Source organism: Misgurnus anguillicaudatus, chromosome 20, assembly GCF_027580225.2.
Source record: "Misgurnus anguillicaudatus chromosome 20, ASM2758022v2, whole genome shotgun sequence".
NCBI lineage: Eukaryota > Metazoa > Chordata > Actinopteri > Cypriniformes > Cobitidae > Misgurnus > Misgurnus anguillicaudatus.
In genome coordinates, this window is record NC_073356.2 from 25,772,405 (window position 1) to 25,797,896 (window position 25,492).

General features: G+C 37.0%; 2 protein-coding genes across 3 annotated transcripts in view; both read left to right on the forward strand.

The window, feature by feature from the left end:
- Positions 1–14,407, forward strand: part of cpne4b (copine IVb) — a 32,241-nt gene extending 17,834 nt beyond the window's left edge. The window contains exons 9-16 of the mRNA XM_055219207.2: positions 2,176–2,262; positions 2,445–2,504; positions 4,044–4,177; positions 5,012–5,066; positions 7,330–7,381; positions 7,647–7,780; positions 8,182–8,418; positions 13,174–14,407. Coding sequence (XP_055075182.1) covers positions 2,176–2,262; positions 2,445–2,504; positions 4,044–4,177; positions 5,012–5,066; positions 7,330–7,381; positions 7,647–7,780; positions 8,182–8,418; positions 13,174–13,305 — 891 coding nt within the window. The 3' untranslated portion in view covers positions 13,306–14,407. The remainder of the gene's footprint in view (positions 1–2,175; positions 2,263–2,444; positions 2,505–4,043; positions 4,178–5,011; positions 5,067–7,329; positions 7,382–7,646; positions 7,781–8,181; positions 8,419–13,173) is intronic.
- Positions 14,408–17,707: 3,300 nt separating this feature from the next.
- mrpl3 (mitochondrial ribosomal protein L3) lies at positions 17,708–25,102 on the forward strand. 2 transcript variants are annotated; one of them, XM_055220468.2, is made up of 10 exons: positions 17,708–17,957; positions 18,371–18,549; positions 19,722–19,813; positions 19,974–20,072; positions 21,718–21,817; positions 21,934–21,994; positions 23,081–23,192; positions 23,587–23,664; positions 24,078–24,155; positions 24,704–25,102. In XM_055220468.2, the coding sequence occupies exons 1-10, from the start codon at positions 17,863–17,865 to the stop codon at positions 24,845–24,847; spliced, it is 1,038 nt and encodes a 345-aa protein (XP_055076443.2). In that variant the 5' UTR covers positions 17,708–17,862; the 3' UTR covers positions 24,848–25,102. The 2 variants fall into 2 exon arrangements, with proteins under 2 accessions (XP_055076443.2, XP_055076442.2); XM_055220467.2 differs by having other exon boundaries at positions 17,709–17,957; positions 18,368–18,549.
- Positions 25,103–25,492: the final 390 nt, after the last annotated feature.

Consider the following 25,492-nt stretch of genomic DNA (forward strand, 5'->3'; position numbering starts at 1 on the left):
GCATAACCAACGTATGGTGTTGTCCATTATCGCTTATTGGTCACCACAATTGCATAGAAGCAATAGATTTTGCTGTAATAAAGCTAGTAGGATTTAGTAGCTTCTGTAGCACGAACACAATCACGTAGTCCGCCGTTATTTTTGTTGCTGTTACGTGTAACGCTTCCGACACGTGATGTGATGACGTTTTCGCTTCACAAAATATACGGATTGGCTGTACAGACGAAACCGCAAGGGTTTCGGTTTCAGATTTATCCACTTTAGGACCCGCTTTCAAAAAATAGCGGATTCAGTCTCCCAAAACGCCGGATCCGTGTGGATGAAACGCCAATACGATAACAAATTTATACGTATGCAGTGATACGCGTCTCCGTGTGGACAGCCCCTAACAGGTCTTTGAGGGTCAGAATTCTAGCTGATAGACAGGTGTTCAAATACTCATTTGCAGTTATATCATACAAATAAATAGTTAAAAAATCATACATTGTGATTTCTGGATTTTTTTTAGATTATGTCTCTCACAGTAGACATGCACCTACGATTACAATTTCAGACCCCTCCATGATTTCTAAGTGGGAGAACTTGCAAAATAGCAGGGTGTTCAAATACTTATTTTGCTCAATGTATATATATGAAGATTTTAGATTTGTTGTCAGTATGGACACACCATGTCCTGCAGAAGTGAAAAGAAACTGAGAAAATAGTAAAGAGAGAGAGAGAAAGTAGTGTGCTGCTCTGTCAAGTAGATGACTACCGTGTCATGTTTTGACAGATTTGAGTACTGTAGTGCAAAAATGAATGATTGGGTCACACACACATGAACAGTTGTTACACACAGACCAGTGCTGTGTTTTAGGTCACGGAAATAAGGGAAAAAAAGATCAGACTGATCTCACGGAAAGTTTTGTTAAAGTCACAAAAAAATGTAGAAGTCCAGCTTTTTTCATGACTTTCTTTCTCGTGTGATTTTATGTATTGTTTTCTCATTGTTTTTTCCTATTTTCTTACCATTCTTGCTTGGGGTTGGGGTTAGAATCACTTTCTGTTACATTTTTAGACATCCAAACCCCAACTCTAACCCCAACTCCAAGCGAGAATATAAAAGCGGAAGAAAAACATGTAGAAACCAGTACATAAAAGTACATCCTAACCCAATCCCCAAATCTAATCCAAACCCCCAACAACGATTTAAAAATAGGAAAAAAAAGAAAACAATACATAAAATGCCACGAAAAAGAAAGTTGTGCCACAGACACGAGAAACTATTTATAGAAATCTGTGCGAGTGACACGAAAGACATTAGACAAATTTTTTTGTGATTATAACACGACTTTCCGTGAGATCGTGTTGTATCAAAAACTATAACCTTTGTGTCGCTTACACAATGCTACCAGTTGATCTAAGAATGTACAGACACTTTAACTATTCAAATTGCACAATGTGCATTATTGTATTCGATGGCTCCTCTCTATTGAAGTTCTGATTAGTAATCATTGAGTGACTTTAAATTCCATTAACTTTACATGCACCGCCAGTCTCTTGAGACCATAGAGGAGCAAAGCAGAGAGGCTTCAAGACGCTTCTCCATGCATATATAAATCTGTGAAACACCTCCACTGTCACAGCACGTTATTTTGTATCAAGTTAAATGTGTTGGTTTTAATATTTTAATATTAATATTAACATACTGTGTATGCTTTAATTCTTGACGGTTTGGGAGTGAGAATAGGTTGGTATATTTTATTGTGCAATAAATGCTATCTCAGAATAGTATATTTGCATACCCAGAGTTAAAGGAACATCAATGTTAATATGCACTGTCTTGCATCAATCTTTCTTAAATCCACGTTCCACTTACACCCATCTAAAAAAACTGCTAACTGGTACCGTATCAAAGCCAGGAGGTGACATATCAACACTGACATGTCGTGCCTGCACCTTCAATCACTCTCAAATCACTCTGAAAAGCCTGACTCCAGGCACTGTATTACTGAGGCATTTAGACATTCATCTGTCAGTGTGCTTCTGAGGCTGTGGGCATCTTCCTCTCATGCTAATCTATCTCAAGATCCTCAGATCTTTGATAAAAGACATGCAAGCCCACGCAATCCATCATGTAGCTGAATGAAGCTCAGGGAAGAGCTGAAGTGTTGCTGATGTCTCTTTTTCTGACAGATACAATGGGAATGCATCAATCCTAAGTACCAGTTGAAGAAGAAAAACTACAGAAATTCTGGGATGGTGATTCTTACCTTGTGCAAGGTAAGGAAGTGCACATGTTACTGTAAAGTGGTCTTTTTATGATTGTGGTTTGAGCTACTAAGGCTTAGTTCAGAAGGAGATGTCTTATGTGTGCTGTATCATGAATGTAGCATGACTACTGACCAATCAGCATCCAGCACGGATGGTCTGTTTTCATAATAATTTTTCGGTCTCGGTTTCAGGTCATAAAGATGCACTCTTTTCTGGATTACATCATGGGAGGCTGTCAAATACAGTTTACAGTAAGTGGTTTTGGAAAGCATACTATATTTTACTACTACTAAGAGATATCTTAATGCCAATAAAGGATCTTAGGATCTAAATTTCAACGTGTGGAGATACTCAAGAGTACAGACATACACTTCCTATTCTCTTATCCTTCATTTACTATTCTTACGAACATTTTTATTTTATTCGAAAAAAACATTCATATATACTGTTTTTAACTCATTCCCCGCCAGCCATTTTTTGAAAAGTTGCCCGCCAGCATTTTTTGTGATTTTCACAAAAGTTTCACAAAATGCCTTCCAGGACATTTTTCTTCTAAAAATATATAAACATAAATATATCACATAAAGAACAGACCCTCTGCTTTCAAAAAAACAATCAAAACAGGAAAAAAGCATTTCACCCAATCTATATTTTTTTCTTTGCTTATAAACTCTTAAATATGAGTTTTTTGCAAAAACGCTGAAATAATTGCATTTTTGTGAAGGAATTTTGTTAGTGATCAGATTCAGAACGATTATCAAAACATACACAGAGTTTAAAATTAGTAAATAACGTTTTGGCTCTTTTTTCATAAATTGGGTAAGTGCGCCATCTAGTGGATAGATCGTGGATAGATTGCAGTATAGAGACAGAGCGCAGCGCATCATAACCTGAAAACCACGCCCACCTGGGGGGAAAACAATCCAACCGTCTCCATGGACTTTGTATTGCGAGTGGCCGCCTCCTTTTCACTTCTGGCTTATAACAAAAAACAGAATAATGCCTAAAAGCTGCTGTTTGACAATATGTATAGCTAACAAGCCAAAAAACCCAGAAATAAGTTTTTATAAGCTGTGAAGCCATAAAACTCAGCCTTTGAGGAGAAAAAAGTGAATCGCAGACTACTTTTCCCCTAGTGGACGCAGTTTCGTTAATAGTAGTACTATGAAAAGTTGCCTGTTTCCACTTTTGTGTCTTTAAACGCTCGTTTTTTGAGGTCGAAAACTTATTTACAGATTAAACTTAAAAACAGAATAATACCTAAAAGCTGCTGTGTGACAAGGTGTACATCTAAGCCAAAAAAAACAGAAATAATTTTTTATAAGCTGTCGAGCTCAAAAAACGAGCGCTTAAAGACACAAAAGTGCAAACAGGCAACTTTTCATAGTACTCATATTAGTAGAACTGCGTCCACTAGTGGGAAACGTAGTCAGCGATACACTTTTTTCTCCTCAAAGGCTGGGTTTTACGGCTCGACAGCTAATAAAAACTTATTTCTGTGTTCTTTGGCTTGTTAGCTGTACATATTGTCACACAGCAGCTTTTAGGCATTATTCTGTTTTTTGTTATAAGCCAGAAATGACAAGGAGGCGACCTCTCGCAATACAAAGTCAATGGAGACGGTTGGATTGCCAACCGAGATAACTCGTCAATGGCGGGGAAACAGTTAATAACATTCAGCCCCTTAGATACCCTTCATATGTCATCATGTCTATTCTAGATCACAAATACTAATATAATTGAAATGCTAATTTGTTCTTTTTGTTAACAGTAGTGTTGTTTTACTGCAGGTTGCGATTGATTTCACTGCCTCAAACGGTGACCCTCGAAACAGCTGCTCCCTCCACTACATCCACCCTTACCAGCCAAATGAGTATCTCAAAGCTCTTATTGCGGTTGGAGAGATCTGCCAAGACTACGACAGGTGAGCCACCGATCAGTCACTTCATCAGGCTATCAGTCAGCCAGCGAATCAGTGAATCAATCACGCAGCCAGTCAAGCAAACTGTCACGCCATGCATTTTGCCAAATGAAATTTAGTGAACTGATTAATAAATCAACTCCATTGCCAGATCAACCAATCATCTGCTTACAACAGTGTTTTTTAACGAAGTTCAGGCCATTAAATCAACTTTCAGACCAATGTATCAACCAGTTACTATATGCGTTACGTCATTCAATCAAATATTTGGCCTCATGACTGGCAGTGTCAATAGACCCCTTCAATGTTTGTAAACACTGAATGACTATTGGGTGCGCGCGCAGCATGGGGTCAAACTGTTCATACCATCCAGGCTTTCTAGTTTAATCCAACAGGGCTGAAAAATGAAGTGAGCACTACAAACACAAGCCTCTTTGATCTTTGCATTGTCCCAGTCTGCACATTTAATTGCTTGCAGCCACAGATGTTGTATTTTTTACTTTTAATGGATGAGATTCTGCAGGAATCCTGAAAAACTTAACGGCAGACCTGGTGCGATGTTCATAGCCCACGGCGCAAGTAGGCATTTTTGACCATACCGAATAATACGCAACTCAACCTGCTGTAATGACTTTTCTGACCCCGACATGCGTAGTGGGAACCGCCTGTGACGTGTACTGTAATAGGGTACAGTGATTGTATTTGTACACTTAAGTCACTTTCACCTAAGACATCACTGAGTCAATTATATATGACCCTTCACAATGTAAAATCCCTCCTCATCTCTGTAGCTCTGCACACACATTTGAATCCTTTCTGCTTTTCTTTCGTTTCCAGTGACAAAATGTTTCCTGCGTTTGGCTTCGGAGCACAAATCCCTCCAGACTTCAAAGTAAGTTCATTATGTTATGTTTGAAAAAAGAGCTTTGTTTTTAATTTTTTTCAATAATTTTTAGATAAAATTATGTGCAATTAAACACTGTGTTTCCTACCAAAATTTGAACCTAACATACTGTAACTTGTTTCTTAAAGGGACACTCCACTAAAAAAATGCTCATTTTCCAGCTCCCCAAAAGTTAAACATTTTATTTTTATCTCCAGGTCTGGCGGTATCACTTTTAGCATAGCTTAGCATAATCCATTGAATCTGATTAGACCATTAGCATCGAGCTGAAAATAATTTAGTTTTTATTTATTAATTTATTAATTTACGCACTGCCCGAAAATAGTCCCTTTGATTACTTTCAATAGAAGTGAACTATTTTCAGGCGCTGCGTATTATCATTGCACGTGCTTGTCCTTGATTATTATGCCAGAATGAGAGTATAATTCCTAGCCATATCTGACAATTTTCTGTCGGTCTTAGCACTTGATGTAACTACAGAAGTTTTAAATAGGAAAAATATGGAAACTCTTTGGTTATTTTTTAGCGCGAAGCTAATTATCTGATCAGATTCAATGGATTATGCTAAGCTATGCTAAAAGTGGTAGCGCCAGACTCGGAGGTCAGCTGAATGGATTCCAAAACGGGAAAAATGAAATGTTTAACCCTAGGGGAGCTGGTAAATAAGCATATTTTCCAAAAAAGTGGAGTGTACCATTAAGCTTAAATCGTGCTAAAAATAAATTTTTGAGGTCTTTTAAGCTACTGCGTACAGGTTGGCAAGCGTCTCATACAATGCCATATAGACCCCATCCCCCAGAGAAAAATCTGTCTTTATAGACTGAGGATTGGTTCCTTTAACAGGATTTCCGTCGCCAGAGCGGCCATATTGAGCCCTGCATTGTCCCCCATTGCATTGCTCAATCTTGTTATCTTTTCTAAATGTATAATTAGATTTGGTCGGATGATTTATGATTAAAGTGTTATATTTACCAAGTAGGTGTTTAAAGATACATTGTGTAACTTTTAGAAAGATCTCTTGACAGAACCGCAATATAATATACATAAATATATTATCAGTGGTGTATAAAGACCTTACAACATGAACTGTATTTTTTCACCTTAAAATTAGCTGTTTTTTATCACACAGCGTGGGTCTCCTTATATGGAAGTCGCCATTTTGCATCGTCATGTTTCTACAGTAGCCCTAAATGGACAAAGCTATAGAGCGCGTTTTGTCTCTATATTTTCTGAGATGATGACATGTTTGTCCTGTGACGGCTTTTGAGGCTTTATATGCATTTCAAAAGGGAGGAGTGAGCTGTGGACTGAGCCGTTGGTTGCAATTCACAATCTCACAGCAAAAAATCTGCACAAAGTCCCTTTAAATTTAAATATAGGATCAATTCAGATTAATGTAACATTAAAATATGTAAATACATGTAAATAGGGGCGGTTTCCCGGACAGGGCTTATAGTCCAGGAATTTATAGTCCTTAATTTAAAAACATCTTGCCCTGATATATCTTAACATATATCAGTGCAATTGTTTTGTCCCAAGATGCACACCAGTATTGTTTTTTGTAAGCTATGTTTGTAAAAATGACTTCAGTTGTCCTAAATCCTGTCCGGAAGACTAGTAGATTAGTATGTTCTCATTTTAATAAAATAAAATGTTTTTCTTTAAATTAATGATTGTAAGTGATTATAAAATTAAAAATATAAAGATGTGAATGGGTTTTTGAGATCGAACAGACCTCAAGTAGGACTTCAAGTAGTTTCCGGTACAGTATTGTAAATCTCCATGGAAACCAGAGTGCTCTGAATCTGTCACAGTAACCTAACAGGAGATTTCTGAATAATTCATGAAGCGCTTTTTTCGCAACAATCACCACATCACCACCTGCTAATCTATACCAATCACAGGTCATTTGATTGGTTGCTATGTTCGAATCAGAGGTCATGGCCAAAACGTGTGTTTTATTCGCAGTCCAAGCCAAAGGAACATTCCATATTTTATTCATGGTGTTATCCCTTTCATTGAGTGCAAAGACTTTGAATATAAATGAACCATAAGAAATACTATAAATAAAATAAAGAAATGAACGTTTTAGTTCTTCCAGTACATTATGCAGACTCAAATAACATTATTCCCACAGCACATAACAGTTTACTTTAAAACTGAGCAAATTGATTGTAAAAGCAATAGTTCAAAAAAATCAAAGTTATCGTCATTTTGACACTAAAAATCTAGTTATTCCTCCTCTCTTTAGGTTTCTCATGACTTTGCAGTCAATTTTGATGAGGACAATCCAGAATGTGCTGGTGAGTCATACAAGTGTCATTTTTACCCTTCAAAAGAAAGCTCAGTGAAATCCAGTGTATGAAGTTAACTTTATCTCTTAGGAAGACTTTTAGATAAAAGCATGGCCATGGTGTTTTAATGGATATTTAAATGAGGATGTTTTTAACCAACAACCTCTTTATTAGTCTTTGAGACTATTTTCAAGTAATCCATCCACTGCATGCATGTTGTACCTATCTACACTTTTATAACTTTTAAAACTTCATAGTTTTATGTGTTTCGCAGGAATTCAAGGTGTGGTTGAGGCTTATCAGAACTGTCTGCCAAAAATCCAGCTGTATGGGCCAACTAATATCGCTCCCATCATCCAGAAGGTTGCCGACTCTGCTTCTGAGGAGATGCACACCAAAGAGGCCATGGTGAGAGAGAGAGTGAGAGAGAAAGCGAGAGTGAGAGACAGAGGTAACACCTTTAATGAGACCGCAAAGGGCTTAATTCCTGGACAGAAACATATTGGCACCATCTGCTTTGCTGCTATTGCCTTTAAATAAAAAAAAAGGAGCATGATGTGTTTTAAAGAAAATACATTGATCGTGAGGAAAATATTATTCCCTATTGTACTGCATAATAAGATGTAATTTGTAAAGCGTAATTTGTACACACCTTTGGTTACCTATTGCATGTTGCCCTATGTTGGTAATTGTGAGATTTTTTTTAAACACATGATCAACCGAGTCATCTGGTGTTCACATTTGTGTTTCAATGTTTACATGCTTGTTTTTGTTCTTTTTCCCTCTCTGTTCTTCTTCAATGTCATCAGGAATACTTTATACTGCTGATCCTGACAGATGGAGTGATCACAGATATGGCAGACACACGAGAGGCAATCGTCCACGCCTCCCACCTGCCCATGTCTGTCATCATCGTCGGTGTGGGCAACGCGGATTTTAGTGACATGCAGATGTTGGATGGTGATGATGGGATACTCCGCTCACCTAAAGGAGAACCCACCCTGAGGGACATTGTTCAGTTTGTGCCATTCCGCAATTTTAAACATGTAAGTAAACGAATTATCAGTTGAACTTGACAATTGTCAAACCTGATGCGTTTATTGCTTGTTTTGGTTAAGTGAAATTGTCTCTTTTTGTTATGGGAGAGAAAATTAAGCAGCAGGTGCGTTCCGAGATGTTCCAATGTGCCCAGTTTTAAAACACTCCTTTAAACTGGGGTTCGCGAAACCCTGGTGCTTCGCAGGGGAATTGCATGGGGTTCTGGAGTTAAGATACAATTAAATTGATTCATAAAATGTAAATAAAACATTTATGAACGAAAAAATATATATTTTATTAGCTTAATCTGCATGTCATCTGACAATTACACAACACTAAAATATATCAGAAAACTCATGCAAAATGGACAGATATGTTAAAGAGCACCTATTGTCCGATTCACGTTTTTACATTTCTTTTGGAGTGTAAGTGTGTATTAGTACATGTTAAAGCAACACTAAAGACTTTTTGCTCTTTGCTCCCCCTACAGGTTAGAAGCGTAATTGTCCATTATCACTGTCGTAAATACTGCAGCATAGCTGGCTCTGATTGGATTGTAGGTCTGTCATAAAGCAAGTTTTTGTAGTTTTCACTTAAACTACAGGACCGCGACCCGTCGGTTGGAAACTTCTTTTGTGCGGTTTTGGCCGATAGAGGGCTGCAAAGCGAATGTGAAAGTGCCGTTCACTCTGTTTCGAGTGGATGAATGACTGAAACTTTTTTGGAAACGTTTTTTTAAGGTAAAAAAAATCTTTGGTGTTGCTTTAAAGATATGCAAAAGGTACAAACCCCAAAGTAAACAATGACACAAGTTATCGTCTCCAACGTAAATCTCTTTCTTGGACTACAACAAACACACGGATTGTAGGCAACAGTTTACTTCCTGGGATTATCATAATTCCTCCCGCTTCGGACTCACACCTTGTAAATTAACTCCTGTTAGCATTGCATTGTGGGTGAATCTTTCAATCATGGTAAGGAGCGTAACATTTCCGGCTGACGTTAGAGGTACTCAGGCCAATCACAACGTACAGATTAGCTGGCCAATCAGGGACACAGAGCTTTCCAAATCCGTGCGTTTCAGGAAGAGAGTGAAATCTGGAGCTACAAAAAAATACGGTATGTGAAAAATACAGCCCAGTCACACGAAATTATGTACCTATAGTCACGTAATTTTTTTTTTTTGTGAAACTGTCACGAATTTCTGTGTTTTTTCGTGAACGTATCACAAATTTCTGTTTATGTGTCATTGTCACGTATTGGTTACTCAACTGTTTTGTCCAAATTATTTACCATTTTCGCTTCGGTTTAGGGTTAGATATACATAAAATGTAATCCTTACCCAAACCCAACTCTAACCCTAACGCCAGGCGAAAATGTTTTCAAATTTAGAAAATATAAAAAAATAAATCAGAAAAAATAGTATAAGCCAATACTTCAAGTGACTTCCTAACGCAAACACCAAATCTAACCCTAAACTGAAGCGAAAATGGTTTGAAAATTGGAAAAAGCAGTTTAGTAACCAATATGTGACAGTGACACATAAACAAAAATTTGTGATACGATCACAAAAAACCTGCGGAAATTCGTGACAGTATCACGAAAAAGAATCAAAAAATGACGTGACTATAGGTACATATTTTGTGAGACTGGGTAGGAAAAATAATGTTTGGTATAATACACATTGTACATATTGTATTATACCAAATACACAAAATAACGTTGTTTTACCAATGAAATAGGTGCACTTTAAAACAAAATTACCAGATGAATACCCAATAAAAGGTAATAGTAACAATAACTAAGCAAAATACTACTGATAACAATTTTAAAATGGATGGAAAGTACGACTAATAAACCAAAGCTTTGCGAACAGATGTTTTTAACATCTTGGTTTTTTGAGTTGAAGCTCCAGTCAGAGTACAGAAACTATAAGAGAGACGAGTACTGTACATCTAAAGGCATCCTGCTTTCGTTTCATCTCTTTAGTGTCTCAGGTCAGTGTTTCCTTCACAGCTGTCTGTCGCACCCTCAATAACAAGCATCTCTGCTCAGGAACAGAACGATGTAAAACATCAAAGCTCTTACAGTTTAAAGCTGTGTGTTAGGGTTTAATTAAAAAGTGTGAAAGCGTTCGTGCAGAACAGTCTTCATTATGAAGGCATACTCTGTACTGCTACAACACCATATATATATTTCTTTAAAATCTCATACATAAAGAATGAGACCTACTGTCAAAACTGTCTGTCTCTTTTTCTTTTAAGTATCTTAGGACACAAAGCCTGCAGATCATATCAGCAGGTGTAATTTTAAGCATTCAATAGGAAAACTTTCATTAATATTAATTCAGTAATTCATAAATAATTTAGTGCCAATGTAAGGGTGGGTGACAGCTGCACAACACTGCGCAATAACTGTCTCTGCAACACATATGGCAAATACATTTTTGATATATTTATTTATTGTAAGAAATTTACAAAATATCTTAAATTGGAACATTATCTTTACTTAATATCCTAATGATTTTTTCGGCATTAAAAACCCCATACAATATATATTTTGGTTATCTGTGTTACTTTTTTTGGTCCAGGGTCACATACAGTATTAGTACTTTAGAGGTACGTATTTGTTCCAGAGTGAATATTAATTAAATTCAATTTTATATAGTGCTTTTCACTGTTGTTTAATTGTTCTAAAGCAGCTTTACAGTAATAAAATCAGGAAAAAAACTGAAAAAACAGAGGACAACTAAAGTAGGATAGTACAGCGGCTAAAATTAAACCGTACTAGCGAGCTGAGTAATAGTGTAGCATTCTTTAGAAATGTTGTCCCATATTTATAGGATAGCATCTTGCAGTTGATGGAGATTTGTGGGATGCACTTTCAGGGCACAAAGCTCCTGTTCCCCCACATCCCAAAGATGCTCTATTGGGTTGAAATCTGGTGACTGTGGGGGCCATTTTAGTACAGTGAACTTATTGTCATGTTCAAGAAACCAATTTGAAATGATTCGAGCTTTGTGACATGGTGCATTATCGTGCTGGAAGTAGCCATCAGAGGATGGGTACATGGTGGTCATAAAGGGATGGACATGGTAAAAAACAATCCTCAGGTAGGCCGTAGCATTTAAATGATGCCCAATTGGCACTAAGGGGCCTAAAGTCTGCCAAGAAAACATCCCCCACATCATTACACCACCACCACCAGCCTGCACAGTGGTAACAAGGCATGATGGATCCATGTTCTCATTCTGTTTACGCCAAATTCTGACTCTACCATCCGAATATCTCAACAGAAATCGAGACTCAACAGACCAGGCAACAGTCTTCAACTGTCCAATTTTGGTGAGCTTGTGCAAGTTGTAGCCTCTTTTTCCTATTTGTAGTGGAGATGAGTGGTACCCGGTGGGGTCTTCTGCTGTTGTAGCCCATCCGCCTCAAGGTTGTGCGTGTTGTGGCTTCACAAATGCTTTGCTGCATACCTCGGTTGTAACGAGTGGTTATTTCAGTCAAAGTTGCTCTTCTATCAGCTTGAATCAGTCGGCCAATTCTCCTCCGACCTCTAGCATCAACAAGTCATTTTCGGCCACAGGACTGCTGCATACTGGATGTTTTTTCCTTTTCACACCATTCTTTTTTTAACCCTAGAAATGGTTGTGTGTGAAAATCACAGTAACCGAGCAGATTGTGAAATACTCAGACCGGCCCTTTTGGCACTAACAACCATGTACGGCTCAAAATAGCTTAAATCACCTTTTTTTCCTATTCTGACATTCAGTTAGGAGTTCAGGAGATTGTCTTGACCAGGACCACACCACTAAATGCATTGAAGCAACTCCCATGTGATTGGTTAATTATATGATTGCATTAATGAGAAACTGAACATGTGTTCCTAATAATCCTTTAGGTGAGTGTATTAGATACTATATTTAAAAAAATTAATATGTATATTTAGTATAAACGGAAAGCAATCAGTGGTCACTAGGCAGACATTGGCTGGGCATTCTGTTGAAGGAAGGCCATTAGATCAGTGGTGTGATGAGCTTCACGGCAGCGGGAACTGGGTCTGTTAGTCTCAGTGTCTTCGGGTTCGAGGATAAGACAGGGAAAGAGAAACAAAATCCTATTAGGATTTTGACCTATTGACCAAATTCACTAACAGCGCAAACACCTTTTTTTTGCTGTTAAAAATCTGCTGTCAGGATTGATTTACCAAAGACACACAGTGAAAAACGGCGTGGACACAGTTGTTTTGCACAACTTTGCTTGTTAAGGGCATTTATCTTGCATTTAGGATGTTCAGTGTTTTTAGCAGATGAAAAGACAAACATGAGTAAACACGTTTTTTCTGTGAACCTTCAGGACTTTCGTGAGATTTATTGATGCCTTGTATAAGGTTTCTCATGCAGTAAAATCCCACTGAGGCTTTGTTTGGCTTTCCTTCACAGCTGAGAAAATGGCTGTTAGGAAACTTGCAACCTTAGGTCAACTTCTGCAATATCACACAATTCATAAATATAGCGCAGCTCTGGAGGTGTGAAGTCGGCCGTCCGATACGAACGTTTCAGTGAGAAACTGAGCGCGTGTATGTGCGCGTGCTTTTATTTTTAGCTCTGTCCTGCTGTTTTCTCCTGTCTGTCTCCACCTGTTTTGCAGACAGGGAGAAATGGGAATGACACCTTCCGTATATCGTCTACTCAAGATCAAGTGTGAGATTTCATGTATGTTGTCTCATATCTCTTTATTGCTTTGTCTTCAACACAGGCTTCTCCGGCAGCGTTGGCTAAAAGTGTTCTGGCTGAGGTTCCCAATCAAGTTGTGGATTACTACAATGGAAAAGGCATCAAGCCCAAATGCATGTCGGACTATGAGTCTTCCAGGGCTTTCAGTCCCTGAGCTACGCACAGCCATAGAGCATCTTCGGAGACTCGTGAGAGCTCGGCTTTTGTTTTCGACAACTTCATTGATCATTTCTTGCTTGCAGCAACAGTATGGGCATTGACAAGCTGGTCTGTCCTTGTTTTTCACATAAAATTTTCCTTGACCAGTCTTCAGAATTTCTTTTTTTTAACAGGTTTCAAATGATATGTGGGTGAGAAAATGATGACATTATTATGGGTGAATAATACCTTCACACTTACATTATACATTAAGCAGACGCTTTATTGCATTGCACCTTCAAACAAACAAATCTGCCAGCACCTTTAGGTCTACTGTCACATGCTCTATGTCTATGTAAATAAGTGGGAAGCCTGAAAAATTGAAACATGCAATTGTGGATAGTCTTCCTTTAGATTCAGATGTCAGACATGCATTTGTTAGAGCTTTTAATGCTCTTTCCTTACTACTGAATTTTTTTTTTGGCTGACAAGCTATACAAGGGCTATATAGTCCAATATAGCGTAATATTCTTATGTGATAGTTTAGGAGGGAAGTGATTTGGTTACTGGCCTGCATGACCAATGCTCACTAGTCAGTGATGTTAGTCCTCTGTAATCCAAAGTGCAACCATTTAATTATTGGTTTATTTATTCTAATCAATTTATTTAATAAACTTATTTTGACGTGAGGCCTTTACAACTACAAATGTTACATAAATTTAAGTGTACTGTATATAAAGAATATAAATATTTATTTGAAAGCATGCTAAATGGACTCATTTTTGTGAATACATATTTAGGAATTGTTTTTTCTACAGATTTCATGCCATTTGTTTTTCAGACTTTCTTAGTATAAACGACAAAATCTTTCAAATGTTTAGAAATAGATTTGTGTTCCTGGTGCTGTACTAGACATCTTTCTCTCTAACTTTATTCCTTACCTGTCTCTTATCATATTCTCTCTGTTTGAAGTGTACATGAATGTGTGTGTGTGTGTGTGTGTGTGTGTGTGTGTGTGTGTGTGTGTGTGCGTGCGTGCGTGCGTGCTTGCTTGCTTACAGAATCAGGACTGTATTTTGCATGTTGCCAATAAAGAATGTTTTCCCAATTTTATGTTACATTTTGACTTTGCTGTTGTTGTGTTTAATCAAATTATACACCATTGATCGCTGAATGCACTAGCTCAGCATTGCTTACTAAGCCATTCAAAGGTACGAAAACGCATGCAGGTCTCTCACACACAGTAATATTGATCAAGAGGGTCTTTTTTTTTACAATACTACTAAATGCAAATTCAGTAAATGCAAAATTCATTACAGGAATGTTTGAATGTAGAGGCTTCGATCGCACATCTAGGACTACATTTCTCAAGGTCCTTTGATGCCTTGTGAGTCAGAGGAATCTTTGAAGTTTAAATACACAAACCTGCACACACACACACACACTTCTCTTCACAAATGCACACAGCCTTTCAATTAGCTCCTACATGTATAATTAAACACTTAGATCAACAGGACATGACCAGGGGATATCAAGAGAAAGAGAGATTATCTCCTTCACACCTTTATCACATCCACTCTTACTATAAACAACCTACAGTAAATAGAGAGGCAGAAATTCAAAGTTAAATAGGCTATCTTGCACTGTAAAAAATACTTTCCGGCCTTAAAATTTTTTGTTAAATCAACTCAGATTTACAAGTCATGTCAACAGAGATGAGCTGTCACAACTTATAAAATATGTTGAGAAAAGTCAACTTAATTTTATAAGTTATAACAACTCACCTGTAGTTATAACAACTCATCTCTAGTCAAGATAAATAATAGTAAGTTGAAATGACTTGTAAAACCGAGTTGATTCAACAAAAAATTTTAAGGCAGCAAAGTATTTTTTACAGTGTGCAGACACGTCATTTTGATGAGGACCTCAGACAGAATATTTATATTTTATTATTATTAATTGTAAATTCTTATTATTTATTAATATTTACATACATATTTGTTACTATATAGTTATCAAAATATACTACCGGTCAAACGTTTGGAATAATATACTAATTTTTCTTTTTTTACAGAATATAAGATCATCAAAAACTAAGGCAAATGTAACTGTGGGAATTATGTTGTAAGCTTGATACTAAAATTCCAAAATAAAATCCAAAATAAATCATTGCAGTGTAGTCACACTTTGTCTAGAATTTGCAAAATCGTACTCGTGGCATTTTATGAAAAAGCTTCTTGAATTTTAAAGAATAAGAGTTCACATCTATTCTGGGCTCTTATTGGCTGCTTTATCTTAAAAATATATTTTTAAATTAAGTATTTGTTTAATGAAAGAAATTCATATATTTGGCACATTTTGTCCACAAATTTCAAACATTTAAGCATACAAAATTAAAAGATTTTTTTAGTTAAGTGATTCCAAACTTTTGACTGGTGTGTTCATGTTTCATGTGTCATTAAAGCGATTTTTAAACTTTTTCTGCCATTCCCCACTTTGGAGGTAGGAAAGGGCCAATTGACCTAACAAATAGGCTTTAAGTTTAACTGTTGAAATGTATTTAATCACATCATATTTTAAAAGATAACAGCTTTCACACAAAAAAAAGATATGGTAACACTTTACACTTTGTTCATAAGACTGACATTACAACTTTATAATCATGTCATGAAAGAAGGAGATTTTATGCACATTTATGTCAACATGTCAATGAGTGTCATTTGTTCAATTATGCCATTTTAATGCAAAGATGACATTGTTTGAACTGTCTTTGTTATGACAACCATTAACCAATAGATCATAACTTGTCATAAATCTGTCATAAACATGACATAGCAGAATAATGATCAAACTTAAGGAACTACCTTTATGGGTTAACATTATATTAAACTGTCAATTAAATGTCATTAAGTGTTAATACTCTGTCAAATAATTTTAAATACCTTAACAAAATGCAACAGAAACGTCAAAATATTATACATAACTTTATGTATGTACACAATACATAAAAAAACAAACAACTAACAGAACTTAACTTGTTCTTCCTCACATTTTCTGACATAAAAGAAAAAAAACTATCATTTTTTCAATTTAATTTATTATAATTAACTTTGCAGCAAAATGGACCCATCCCTGCATGGCTTAACCCATTATTGTACCATTTTCATTTAATTTTAGGTGAATCGATTTTTTTATGGATAATTTTATCCATTATTATTATTATTATTATTATTATTATCATTATTGAATTGGTGATTTTATTTGTTAAACACATGGAGGAAACTTTTAAACAATCATTATGAAATGAAGAATATTTATCATAATGTTGTTATAAAACTATTTGACTTGATATGAGTATTAACACATAATGACATTTTAATGACAAATTATATTTGTACCACTGTAGTTGAGGTCAAGAAAAATATTCATGACGCTGTTATAAAACTATATGACAGAGTATTAACACTTAATACATTTTTAATGACAAATTCAATTTGTATCACAGGTAAAAAGTGGTCGGTTATGTTTGTCTTGGTAATGTTGTCATGGTTCATGTCAAGTTTTCACAACAAAGACATCTCAAACAAGGTCATCCTTGCACCAAAAACTACAAAATTGAACGAATGACACGTACTGTAATGATATAATGTCATAATTGTCATAAACGTGCAAAAACTGTACAAAAATTCATACAGATGCACGTTAAAAATTATTCAGATATGTTTTAATAACAGTCAGGTCCCTGTGCTGCTAAAGCTGCATACTGTACCACCACACAAATCCTTCCACCGGTTAAAACTGCTGTATGGCTGAAAGCTCCTGCAGTGGTCAGTTTGACCTGATGTCTGGAAGGAAATCCCTCATGCTGCTAAAATATGTACATACTAAATGCCCCTCGGGCACCTGAGGTGAAACCTCTAATGCTAGTGGCAGCTATGAGAATAGATTCAGCAGCTGGAGAAATAATCATCATTCGGCATGGTGGTTGGTGTATAGAAAGTACAGAAAGTGCTGTGGTTCTGCAGGGCAGTTGTGACAGCTGGCAGGGTGAAGGGGCAGCTGAACTGTGACTAGAGCTCAGGTGATGAGGTCTTCAAAAGTAGGTAACCTGTAGGTTAGAGAGGTCCTATTCAAACCTGTCTTCTACATTCTGTTTTTTTTTTTTCATTTTGATAAGATTTCCTCAGAAATAAAAAATAAATTCTGTAAAAAAGTTTGATTCTAAATTAGACAAATGTTTAATTTTTAATAGCATTTTTAATGATTAATTGTATGTTTAAATAAAAGACTGATATAATTACGCAGCATATAATAAAGATTAATGTTACAATTTCTATCAAGGGAAATTAGCTATTATTATATCAACCAGAGGTCTTTAATTTCAAAGGGAACTAATTTTAACGGCGTCTGAGTGAGAGGAACGGACATTTGTATGTGTTACACCGGAAGTGAAAGGAATGACATTCTTCAACAGGACAAACACGAGACTGTCATGTCTTCCACAATGATGCTGTCTTGCTGAATGCATTGACAGGTAGCTTATTGGATTATATCGTTATTGTAAATAATAAACATGACAGCGTTAACGTGTAGATTTATCAGACTTACTGATTCTCTGCTAAGAGCACCGCCAGTGCTCATCTGCCGAACTGGAACACCACTGAAGAGGTAACTTATTTCACTAGTATTACTCTATATGTGAATCCTTTATCTTACATAACGTTATATAATTTTTTAAAAGCACGATGTGAATATTATTATTGTTGTTGTTGATGCATATTATTATTGATCAATGATGTTGTGGCCAGTAGGTTAGTTTGTTCAAGACTGCATATTATTTAATCTCAACCTTTCTGACTTTCAAGATCCACAACAATTTTAAAGGGCCATATAGCCAATAAAATGTTAGAAAGATTCATATTCGTAACATAAATATATATATTAATATTTAATTGTGTTAGCTTCACATTTAATGCTTGATTGGTCTTAAGTAATTTTGAGGCTCCACTAGTAGTATGTTGAGCTCCCCTTGATGTCAGACAGTTCCCATTCTGCATCTGTCTGTTTTCTGTATTCAGTAGAGCTCCTGTTGTACATTGTGTAAGGACACATCAGACAGACACCTGGTGGGATGAGCACCTCACAGAAGATAATGCTTCTTTCCTAAAAAAGACTATCGGGGAGGAATACAGACAACAGGTTACAGACAAACTCAATCCGCTCAAGGACGAGCCCTGGCCCAGGCATGAGTGGGTGGAAGGTGGGTCACACCAGTGCTGTTTGAAGTGGCATCCTATCATACCTCCTATGTGATGAAAACGTGAAGTATACACCAAAGCCAAAAACCAACTCTATCCCATAATGTCCCATATTCTTCTGCAACTTGATGTTCCAGTGTGAAAAAGAAACCAGATGCAGAATAATAAACATCTTGGTTTATTATTTAATCAAACTGCCAGACGTTAAGACATTTAAATAGAAAATTAAATTAAGAATGTGAACTAACCATTTAGTGATGTCCATTTAATGTTTATGACCTTTTAAAAGTTTGTCTAGGGTAAGGGGTAACATTTATGGTTGTGGTAAATTTTGTAGGTGTTGTGAGCATAAAGAAGAATGCAGGGACACGAAATAACAATGAAATGTGTGATTTATTATGTACAGGTGTGAAAATAGATAAATGGACAATTCAAATAAAAAATAAACCCAAGAGAAAATGAGACATTAGTGAAGCCAAAATAAATAAAGAAAAATAACAAAACCAATACTAACTATTTGAACCTCTAACCTAACTAAAGAAATTAAACAAGAAAAGAAAGTCTTCAGCGCCGAGCGCCGTATACTTCCCTACTCTAAGCTATTACAAAAACAAAACATACAGGGGGTGGCTAATGTAACCTTATGTATTTAACATACAGTTATCTCAGTGTGATACAATGGAAATCGCGCAACATCTTACCTATCCCACTTCCTCTGGTATCACCCAATAAAAACTGAGCAAATGCTAACTAAGACTCAGCTTGGAAACACGACTCCAATATTAAGATAATGTAACAAAAATCAGCAGCAATAATGAGTAACACAGCAACAAAGGAAAAAGCGGAAGTCCTTTTCGCTTCTTTTCCTGGTGTTTCATATCTGCCAGCTGAAGTTCATTGGCAGCGGACAGGTCAATGCCAAACGATGAATGACATCTTCCCGAGCCAATCAGTAGTCATGAGAGGATCTAAGAGAGTCGGAGAGAGAGCACGACATTTTTAAAACATTTTTAGGGACGTAACAATGTCAAAGTGATGACAACAGGGTAGTGCAGAACAAATGATTCTTGGTATATAATGCATGCAGTTTTACAGAAAATTTTGGTACTTTAATGTATGCTTGAGCTTGTGGTTGTGTTAAGTGCACAAGACTGAATAATCTTCATCTCCTCAGGGAGTCGAAGAGTCGGCCTTGTGGCTATTAAACTCGGAATGATGCCTGTGTGGACCAAATCTGGAGAGAGGCACGTGGTCACCATGCTGAAGGTGGAGATACTCATGTTTGTTGATTTCACTTTAGTCTCCAAATAATTCTCCAATAATCAATGGCTGAGCATTACTCTGTTTAACTTATGAAAGGTTTACTTATAGTTGATTCTCCACGTTTGTTCTGCAGACCTGAAAACCCATACTTTCTCTTTCTCAGGTAGAGGATTGTCATGTAGTTAAACACCTGTCTAAAGAAGACTTTGATGGGCGCACGGCGGCTCTAATGGTTGGAGGAAAAAACGTCTCTCCATTTCATGTGCGTAAGAATATCTCTACAGTCTCTCTCCTCGTAACAAGCGTCTCGTTCATTCACCCTTCCTGAGATCCTTGACCTCTCTAAGGTGGACCAGGATTATAGACTCAAGCTCTTCTGCTTCAGTGGATAGGGAGGATAATGAAAACTAAAGAGCTCCTATAGAGAAATTACTGAGCCCTCAGTAGATGTAGAGGTGACCTTTTATGTGTAAGAGAGTGTGTGAACACGTAACAAAAATTAAAATGGGAAGCCAAGTCTTCTTGTCCTCTGAGAAACTTTTCCTATTTATTTCTCCTGTTCCTCCTCTTTCATCCTCTCTCTCTGTCTTTCTTCTTCACACTCATCTTTTTTGGTTAAGCACTTGTTACTTGAAAAGAGTATCAAGGTTGAAGAGGGGAGAGAAAGGAGGCAGAGCTTAAAGGATTAGTCCATTTTCCTAAAAGAAATCCAGATGGTTTGCTCACCACCATGTCATCCAAAATGTCGATGTCTTTCTTTGTTCGGTCGGGAGGAGGTTGTGTTTTTTGAGGAAAACATTCCAGGATTTTTCATTTTAATGGAAACCAACACTTAACAGTTTTTTTCAACAGAGTTTCAAAGGACTCTAAACGATCCCAAACGAGGCATAAGGGTTTTATCTAGCGAAACGATTGTCATTTTTGGCAAGAAAAATAGAAATTATGCATTTTTAATCCACAACTTCTCTTCTTCCTCCGTCTGTGTGACAAGCCAGCCCCACCTCACGTAATTGCGTAATGACATCGAAAGGTCACGTGTTACATATATGAAACGCACATTTGTGGACCATTTTAAACAATAAACTGACACAAAGCCATTAATTAGTATCATTCGACATACAACAATGTCGGAACGGTCCTCTTTCTCCACACTTGTAAACACTGGGGCGTCGTTTCGAAAACATCATCTGTCACCTCTTGATGTGATGACGTATTGCGTGGGGTCACGCTGGCGCGTCGCAGGACCGGAGATGGACGAGAAGTTCTGGTTTAAAAGTGATTTTTTTTTCTTGTCAAAAGTGACAATCTTTTTGCCTCGTTTGGGATCGCTTAGAGTCCTTTGAAACTCCATTAAAAAAAACTGTTAAGTGTTGAGTTAAGTGTTGGTGTCATTAAAGTCCATAAAAATGAGAAAAGTCCTGGAATGTTTTCCTCGGGAAACATGGTTTCTTCTCGACTGAACAAGGAAAGACATCAACGTTTTGGATGGCATGGTGGTGTGTAGATTATCTTGATTTTTTTGAGAGAATGGACTAATCCTTTAACACTAGGGAGTTTATGCCCAGTTGATTGACAGCAAATTCAATACTGTGTTGTCACAATCTTGCTGTATTATTCTGTGCAGTTTTCTGGAGAAAACAACTTGGGTCAGTGTGTGTGTGTGTGTGTGTGTGTGTGTGTGTGTGTGTGTGTATTTGACAGCTGACATGAAGTGCAGCTTAAGTGTAATTGTCAAATTTCCTGACCTTCAGTCCCAGACTGGATTCAATCAATCAACTCTCAAAACACTGCAGAAACGTTTTATTCTCTGTGCAATCGTTGAATGTCTCCTTTTTTATTTTTTAAAGATTAGGATTATAAGGTAGAAAATAACCTGACATAACTAAGTCAATCTGTCTTTCTCCCAGAGGGCAGACGAATCTTTAGAGATTTTCCGGAATGCAGGAATTCCCCCTAAACAGAAGGTCACCACGTTTTGTGTGACGGACAACGCTATCCTCAAACCAGGTGCCCTCGCCTTTTAGTACTTTTATTAAAGATTTTCCAGCATCATATAATAATGACCAATGTGCATAAATTCGGTGGCACTTATTTTATTGAATTTTTCCTGTTTGTTTGTCTAGGAACTCCTCTTTATGCAGCTCATTTCCGTCCAGGCCAGTATGTGGACATAACAGCCAAAACGTGAGTCTTATATGTACAGCATGACAACAAGATCATGGATAGATTCAAAACATCCTCCTGCAAATTTGATTTCCGCACATATTTTTATTATTAATTATATCCGAAAGTTTTGTAAAAAATAATGAGCGACTTAAGTGTTTCAGACCAAAATGCATGTTTGAGCTGCCTTCATTTAAAAACATCTTGTACTGACATATCTTAACATATCAGTACCATTGTTTTGTCTCAAGATGCACACCAGTATTGTTTTGTAAGGTTTGTTTGGAAAAACTACTTAAATAAATGTCCTAATATAGCTAAGGTCTGGTCCTGGATTGATCTACAGGGTTTCCACGGGTCCTTGAAATGCTTGAAAGTTTGGGGGGAAAAGTCAAGGCCCTGGAAGGTTTTAAAAATATACATACATAGATACAGGTCATTGAAAGTGCTTGAATCTATTTTATGCAAGAAGATTTCTGGAAAAAAATTCCATATTATTCCGTGTAGTATAGGATAATATCATAAAATTTCTAGCCTTTTCAGCTCACGTGCTAAACTGTTCGCTTTAAATGCTTATATCTTCTGTATGCGAATGTTGATTCATACCAAAATGCTTTTTTTGCATAGTTGTGTTTGACACATGAAAACGTCTCGGGTTACGTATGTAACTGTTGTTCCCTGAGAAGGGAACGAGACGCTGCGTCTCCCTTGCCATACTTCCAGTGTCCCTGTAATGCCGTCTTTGGCAATATTTTACATAGGGATATACTTCCGCGTCACCCTGTCTTTGTCGTTAAGCTTCACCATTGGTTGAATTTGATATACACATTGACGCATTTACCCCTGGAGGCGTCCCCAAACTGTCACCGCAGTGACGCAGCGCGAGTTCCCTCGAAAGGGAACTGTAACAGTGTATCATAAAAGGTAACACGATGTAACCTTGCTCTTACTTGAAATGTGCCCTCACATTTAGTCCTTGAATTTGAGGGTATTGGACCTGGAAAGTCCTTGAAAGGTCCTTGAATTTAAAGTTAACTAATGTATGGGAATCCTGAATCTAAACCCTGCACTTATATTTTTATGACAAACGTTTGTTGTTTTTTGTAGTATTGGAAAGGGTTTTCAGGGTGTGATGAAGCGCTGGGGGTTCAAAGGTCAACCTGCTTCCCATGGACAAACTAAGACGCATAGGAGACCAGGCTCTCTGGGACCGGGAGGGGTGAGTGCCTGTGTTTATTTCCGCAGTTGTTCAATGTATATTGCAGACTCATTCCTGCTGTAGCAAATTGTGTTTTTTTCCCTGTGGGGTTTTCCATGTGAATATCTAGGCAACAAAGTAGGTTGTAGTTCAGTCCATGCTATGAATTCATAAAACGTCTTTTCGAGACCACAAAGTGCAGTCTGTCCTTACCACTGTATGTTTTCTGATATACTCAAAGCACTTTTCCACTCTGCGAAATTTCATGTCAATCATTTCAAGTAACTCCAGACCAGGATGGTCTCTCAAGAGACCTTTACTCTGCAGGTTTTAGGGATGCTGTTAAGTGTCGGCATCCCTTTGAATGGTTAATGGGTAAGGATGGATAGGTCAAGTAACTTGTCTTTCCTCTCAGGACCCAGCCAAAGTTTTCAAGGGAAAAAAGATGCCAGGCAGGATGGGAAACGTTTACGACACCACTCACGGCTTAAAGGTACATCTGAATGCACAAGCACCTCAAACTGCGAACTAAGTCTGTTCAGTATCGAAATCATTAATTGTCCATTTGCATATAAATATGTCATAGTGTCTCAGAATGATGATTTGTTTATTTAATGTGTCCATTGAGTATGCCACCCCACGCCTTCTCCTTCTTGATTCTGCTCTGCAGTGCACTTTGCGGTTTTAACACTGCATTGCAGATTTTGCTACGTTTATTTCATTAAGATGTATATTATACACAGTAAGCGCAATTTTAAAGCCCACCTGGGCCATATTATGTACTTAAAGGCAAGGTGTGCTGAGTAAACATGTTTTATAAAGTCACCTGGTGTCATGATGATGATGATGCATTGGCCAGATAGTGTGCGAGTATCTGTAAGCTCACAGAGTTCTTTCCCTCGGCAGGTATGGAGAGTGAACACCAAATATAACGTCCTATATGTCAATGGATCTGTACCCGGCCACCGCAACTGTATGGTTAAGGTAGATCACACACAGATAGTTTCACAATTATGTCTTAAGTATGTCACTTATCCTCAGGTAGACTTGGTGAAGGCGAAGAACGTCATCAAGGTCATCATCTGCTTCTGAGACAATAAGTCTCTCTTCTCTTCTTTTTTTGGCTGAAGTCTTCGCTTTCAGCAGCATTCATCTGAAATAAGAGCTTACTGTACTGTTCATGTCAGCAATGACCTTGGCACACAAAACATGTGCTCGTGAAGAGGCATTTATTTTTATCAATATGGGGAGGCGATTGTGTGTGCAAAGTGCATCAATAAATCTATCATATGCAGTCAGCATTTTGTTATTTAAAGTTTGCTTGCATGCACAAATGTGGCATTATTTAGCAAGAAGTGACATCTTGGTACAAAGCTTGAGATTTTGGTGCCAAAATATGTAAAACTGTCATGGTTGTATTGTTATATCATCTTAAGTGAAGCTTTAAGAATTTTCATTTGACCTTGATGAACATGAATAGGTTTTAGCTTGGCAAAGTTGCCTAAATGTTGTGCTTGTTTTTGGCCGATTAGGTCAGGGACTCGATTCTGCCAAATCGATTGGAGAAAAACAAAAACCCACCGTTTCCCACCTTCTTCGCTGATGGAGATGAGGAGCTCCCTGAAGACCTCTTCGATGAAGACATGTTCCAGTTTGGGGAGCCCATACCTGAATGAGGTTGTGACCCCAGACCTGTTCAGGAGCGTCGTTTGACTTTTGAACTGGCTGGCTCGATTTCATCTAGTGGCTTCAGTGCTGCTGGGATTTTAAGATGTGACGGCCATACAAAAGAACTTTTTTGAAAAGTGATTGATTTTGTGAAACACAATGTTTCATGTTATGCTTTGTAAACTCTTATTTTTCTGTGTAATGCAATATACACAGTGTTAAGTGTTTTTGCGTATTTAAACAATAAAACCCATTTGATATAATCTGCTTGCATTTAATACTTAAATTTTTATGTCATTAAAGGATTATATGAACATTTTCTTACCCTGTCTGTGAAACCCAAGCTAAAATATCAAATCTAATTATGAGATTATGAGCATCAAATTTGATTTATTTTCGCTCTTTATTATTATTATTATTATTATTTATTATTTAATATTAAGGTTACATTTTCACAAAATGTTATTTACATTATGTAGAATTATTTTTTATATTCAAGTCCCTGTAAAGTCAGATATTAAATGTGTTCTGAGTTTGTCACACCACAAAACCAGATTTTTAACCATGAACCAGGTTTGAATGCTGGAAAAAGTGCCAAGAAAAATAAAATAAATTATCAAAATCTTAAATTAGGCGGCATCCCCTGCTCTCAA